General features: G+C 35.4%; 2 protein-coding genes across 2 annotated transcripts in view; one reads left to right on the top strand and one right to left on the bottom strand.

Annotated features, from left to right (window-relative positions):
* Positions 1-2,438: 2,438 nt before the first annotated feature.
* LOC134255566 (unconventional myosin-XVIIIa-like) lies at positions 2,439-4,043 on the bottom strand. Its single transcript, XM_062738097.1, has one exon. The coding sequence runs from the start codon at positions 3,519-3,521 to the stop codon at positions 2,439-2,441; it is 1,083 nt and encodes a 360-aa protein (XP_062594081.1). The 5' UTR covers positions 3,522-4,043.
* Positions 4,044-4,192: 149 nt separating this feature from the next.
* LOC134255567 (nicotinate-nucleotide pyrophosphorylase [carboxylating]-like) overlaps positions 4,193-5,772 on the top strand; it is a 3,754-nt gene continuing 2,174 nt past the window's right edge. Inside the window, exon 1 of the mRNA XM_062738098.1 lies at positions 4,193-4,916. Coding sequence (XP_062594082.1) covers positions 4,338-4,916 — 579 coding nt within the window. The 5' untranslated portion in view covers positions 4,193-4,337. The remainder of the gene's footprint in view (positions 4,917-5,772) is intronic.

Raw genomic sequence — 5,772 nt, 5'->3', positions numbered from 1 at the left:
TCTATCTTTAACATTTACAATAATTATACGATGTGCTTACAGTAACATATAAGGAATATTCAACATTTTTTATAAATTTAATCAAATATCTTGAGCGAATCCAAGATTATGTCCTAATGGACATGTCAAAGTGTATAAGAAATTCCAACCCCTTATTCTCTAAGCAAACTCCAACCCTAAAATATCTAGACTTTTTTTCTCAGTTCCACTGAGTCCAAGAGCTAACAAGGTTTGACTCAACTCAAATTATAATCATAAATGCAAGTATACAAAGTACAAGTTCCATGTAATTTGTTATGTTTTAATTTATGTTATTCCATTGGGCTTAAGTTGAAGCTTGAAAACTGAGCAAAAGACTTGCACCAGCCTTGATGGTGACATGTGTAACTAATGAGACTATATGCACTTAATGAGAACAATTTAGGTTTTAATAGTAATTTACACACATTAATATGCTAAAATAATCAAATTAGTATAAATTACATTTTAGCATTGAATCATTTGAATGCATTAAGTGCATGGCAGCCCCTTATTTAGTGATTCGTTCTAGTTAGTATCTGCAACTTGCCTACAGAATGATGTAAAATTCTGATACTCTACAGCATTATATTGATCACGTTCATAGAATTAATGCTTCATGCCACTATTTACACAAGTCGATATGATGAGCATTTTGTTAATATGGTATCTGGGTGATGTATAAATACTCTATGAATTGTATGAACTAACCGACCCAAACACAAACAAATTTATCTAGAAGGAGGTGGGGGGTAGTCACGGGATTGAAGGCCAAAAAAAAAATTGAATTGTTTTTAGGTGTGTGTAACTGTGTATCATTGCTCTTCAAATTTTTTTTGATATATTGATATATTAATTAAAACATGATGCAGGTGGATCATCATTGAGAAAAAAAAATTAAAGATTCCTAATTCTGGAAATACATAACATTTTTAAAATTATTTAATCCTTGCACATTAAACATGCTAAATACAATATTACATCTCAAGTAAATAAAACTTGGTGTTCTGCATCATATTACAATGCACCTGTTCTGATGTAGATTTTGATAAAAACAGCAATTTAATACCAGGTTCACCAACCTGTACCTATTTTTTCTGTATGATTTTCATTGATTGACAGGCAATCAACTCATATAACACCCTTAATCATAAATCTTCGGATAATGGCAGTGATATACACGTTTCACAGTATGTGCATTAAAAATCTTATTTAATCTTTTAAACTTTTTAATCACTATTTTGGAAGTGTATATCAGTGTTATCATGATACATCAACTTTCGTGTGTAATATCAAGAGATCTACTAGTGTTTTTCTTCCCCTCTTTACGACCCCAATAACCTCAATAAACTATTAAATCCCAATAAAATGTCAAAGATTAACAACATGACCCTTCTTTGATCTTCGACAGGTGACGTGAATTGTCAAATAATTTGAAAACAAGAGTATACTGTCCAATCAATACTTGTGAATATCCCAAAGATACCAAGTTTTCATTTGTTATATCCACATCTGCATTTTTGCAATAAAAACAAACTACTTTCAGATATATGGGATAAAACAAAACTGTTTACATATTATATACCTGTGCCAAACTTACATCAAAAGAAAGAATAAAATGGTACTTTAACACCAGTTCGAGCATCAACTTCTTCAATGGCTTTAACATGTAATTTGTACTGACAATATAGAACTATCCAAGTATCTTTGAGTCTGAGCTATAGTCGTTTTCTAATTTATCTCACATCATACTCATTATGTGTTTGCCAAGATGTCGAGAGCTTTTTGCTAATAAGCAATTTATATATTTTATATATAGGGAACACATTCTGCTGCAAAAGATAAATATGTATGTACTAAAAAATTCTGACACTAATAACCCCACCCCAAAACTTCGTTTCTTTTTCCTTGAGTCTCTATGGAAAGAACATATCGAATCTCACTATATCTCTCTACTTGCACTTGGAAACTGATTAAATAAAATACACATCACTTTATCAAGTGGTGATCTGCTTTTCACTTCTGATAAGCATTGCAACTTAAGCTCTAAAAAAATGAGAGGTACACCATTTATCAAGGCATCATTCCAATGTCAATTTACAGCTGTAGTTAATGCAGGAAAGAAAAATAAATTAAAAATGCAAGTGCTGCTGGGACAATGAGCTGATATTGCATGTCCTTTGTGTGACTAAGCATGTTTAACTGAACTAAAAAATAAACATCTGTTTCTGGTTTTTGTTAAGTATCATATAAAACAGCCTGAGAGCAGATGTTGAAGCAATAATGACAGCCATGTCCTACAGCACTATTAAAGTATCTACCCCTGTTTTGTAGCTGCCTCTGTGCTGCTATAGTCTTACAAAACTATTAGTACCTACCCCTTTCTTTAGCAGACACTGCCACTACAGTCTTACAACACACTAAGTACCTACCCCTTTCTTGTAGCGGACACTGCCACTGCGCTTCAGGGTCCCCCCTTTACTGACTGCTTCTTCCACTTCTACACTGGCTCCATCGGTACCTGGTCTTACACTCAGCTCTATCAGCTCTTGAATGGGCTGCACTTTCACTGTCACCGTCTCTCCTGACTGTCGGATCATTTCAACCATCTCCTCTCTCGAAATATTTTCCACGTTGATGCCATTGATTTCAATGAGTCTGTCCCCTGGAATCAACCCGGTCTGCAAGGCTTTCGGCCCACTTCCTGGTTCTGCAAAAACTACCGTATGTTTGAGTTCTTGTCCACTTTCTGTATTGTCTGAAATAATTGCTTTTCTAAGTGTAAAACCAAAGCCACCAGTTGGCTGCCTATGAAGAACTAATTCTCTGACTTTTGGAGGTTTTGGAGGTACGATCTCAGGCAATTTTAAATCTGACTTAAATGATTTGTCAGGAGATTTCTGAGGTGAACTAGAGGAACTAGAGTTTATTGATGATGCTGAAGAACTGGATGCCAAAGGCCTATTTTCTTTTTGAGCTACTTCAGCTTTAGCAGGATTATTTGTTAAATGAGCTTGATATTCATTCATCCTTGTATTTTCTTGCAAAAGGACACTGTCATCAATGTTTGTTGAAACTTGCTGTTGCTCCCCTTTCCCTTTGAGAATTGATTTTGGTTTGGGTGCTATAACTGGGGGAGCTGATCTGTCTGCTTTCCCTCCACTAGGCAGTCTCTGGGGCCTTGTCAGGCTGACCCTTTGAGCTGGCGGCTCGGGGGAAGTTTCGTGACTCGGGCTGGGTCCGTCCCCACTCAAGCTACTGTCACTTGTATCCCTCTTCACGTCTTGACTGCCTGGCGGTGCAGATTTGTATCCTGATTTTCTATTTTTATCTTTATCACTCAAACGCCTAAACACGCCTTTCTTCACCTCATCCAACTTGTTTAACTCATCTTGTGTCATTGGTTCACGTTTCTCTTTCTTTTCTTTTTCCTTCTTCTCCTTCTTTTCTTTCTTTTTCTCCTCCTTGTCCTTTTTATCCTTATGCTTCATAAAACTGAACATGTTGCCTGTTTAAAGATAGTTATTCAATCCAATAAACTGTCAACACTTGATAAATCAATCTAAATCACTTCCCTCACGTGCAGAAATAACCCCAGATGCTGCTGCTGACAACTTTCACACAGACATGAAATACTTTGCGCACGAAATGCACTTGTTTTCCGACATAAATAGTACTTGAGTTCACACTTCAATGACACAAATCATCTCAAGCAGAATGCTTTTTCAAGTATGTGAAATATGAGAGTATAAGTAATACAGTGTTCCGATTCATAGCGCATCAGTCAAAACTCTGCGGCGTAAACTCCGCCTGTGGGAGGTTCGTCTGTCTGCCGATTAGTGTGTGAAACTAGTCAATACTTCCCTCAAATTTGATACACCAGCTAGTACAAATTAACAAACTGTTGTTGTCATAAGTGATTAAGTTCCCCTTTAAACGCGTGTCGATCCTTTTATCCGTCCTTCAATGCTCAAGTGGTCTAATTTTCAACAAAATGGCCTCTACACACAGGAAAGAGCAGTCGACTTCCGGTTTCGGTTTCATTGAGCAGGGTTGGTTTCAAAAGTTGATTATTTCATCGTTTAAAGTTGTGTTGATTTTTTTCTGACATAAACTAACATGCATTCAAGGGAAACATTCCACACAGTAATGATGAATTAGTGTAAAAATATATAAGCAATAATGATTAAGTACAAAGCGACAATTTTTGCAGAAAGCCAATGCTTTACATAAAGCATCGGGCTCGATATTCCTTTACCGCGCTTGAACTGTTGACAGGTAAACAATTTGGTCTCCTCTTAGTTTAGTGAACATCAACGATGTCAACGGAAGATCGCATATTGAACAATATATACAAACCAAGTTTTTCTAATGTTCTTTCACCAGTGATATTACAGCATATGGCCAGAGAATGGTTAAAAGAAGACACGCCAAACTTTGATTATGGTGGATTTGTAGTGGGTGAAAAAGAAGAGACTGCTCTTCTCTTAATCAAAAGTGCAGGTGTTTTAGCTGGGAAACCATTCTTTAATGCTGTTTTCAAAGAATTAGACTGTGCTGTCTCATGGGAATATGACGAAGGTGAATTCTTAGAGCCAATCCAGTGTGTTGCCAAAGTTACTGGTAAAGTCCGTCAGTTATTGCTGGGTGAGAGAGTGGCATTAAATTGTCTTTCTAGGGCTAGTGGTATTGCTTCTCTTGCAAGACAGTTAGCTAAGATTAAGGAGACAGCTGCTTGGAAGGGTGAAATTGCAGGTACACGTAAAACCACCCCTGGATTTAGGCTGGTGGAAAAATATGCTTTAATTGTGGGGTCTGTTTCCACACATCGACATGATTTATCCTCAATGATAATGTTAAAAGACAATCACATCTGGACTTCAGGGAGTATAACGCAGGTATCTTGTTATAAGGTGCTCCCTAATGTAGCCGTGAATTAACCTGCTTTGAAACTAACCTAACTTGAATATAACCTGTTAATTAACCAAACTACTATCCAAACTCTGTAGTGTAAATCTATACTCTGCTAGGCCTATACATAACACATACTTATAATACAAGTAGATAAAATACTCTGGTATATCATTTCATGATCTGAAGGAGCTTTTATAATATAGACCTATGTATTTCTATTGTAAATTATAACTACAAGTTTCTCATGCCCTCTTTTTTGAAAGTGCAATAGAAAATAGAATATTAAACAGAAAAATCCCAAGAGCACATTTCCATAGATTAACATTAGAAATAAAACTACAAAATTCTGAAAAATGCAAGGTATAGGTAAAGATTTCACTTGTATATTCTAATAAGCAACATTGATGTAGTACATAATTCTTCATTTTTAAAGAATTGCCCATTAGAAATAACCTACAAATGAAGTTAGACAGATACATGTTTTTATGAGGTACATATCTATTCATTGTTATCAGTGCCAACATTCCTTAACATTGCTTGCTCACTTTATTAAACCCTTTCAATTTAATGGAAAAATTCAAAGGTTGACAACCTCTCTATGTATCAAGAATGTTTACATATTACGACTGAATCAACATGGTACCCCAAGTCATTTACATATTTGACTTCTAAAATTGGAGAAAATTTAAAGGCCTGGAGAAGAAAAGGTCCACAGATAGATACTCTCATCACTCTTTATTTCATGTTTATTGATGTTACAATAGTAGAAATATGTTACTTTTGTAAATTATATGCATTTGAAATGACATATTTATGTACAAATTTAATGTCTATACATGT

This window comes from Saccostrea cucullata, unplaced genomic scaffold (assembly GCF_032062105.1).
Source record: "Saccostrea cucullata isolate Sc308-1 unplaced genomic scaffold, CSIRO_AGI_Scuc_v1 ctg993, whole genome shotgun sequence".
Classification (NCBI taxonomy): domain Eukaryota; kingdom Metazoa; phylum Mollusca; class Bivalvia; order Ostreida; family Ostreidae; genus Saccostrea; species Saccostrea cuccullata.
Note: the sequence above shows the minus strand (reverse complement) of the source record. Positions and strands in the feature narration are given on the sequence as shown.

What these genes read in the sequence shown, in the direction of transcription:
- LOC134255566 (XM_062738097.1), bottom strand. Translation starts at nt 3,521, where the DNA reads ATGTTCAGTTTTATGAAGCATAAGGATAAAAAGGACAAGGAGGAGAAA.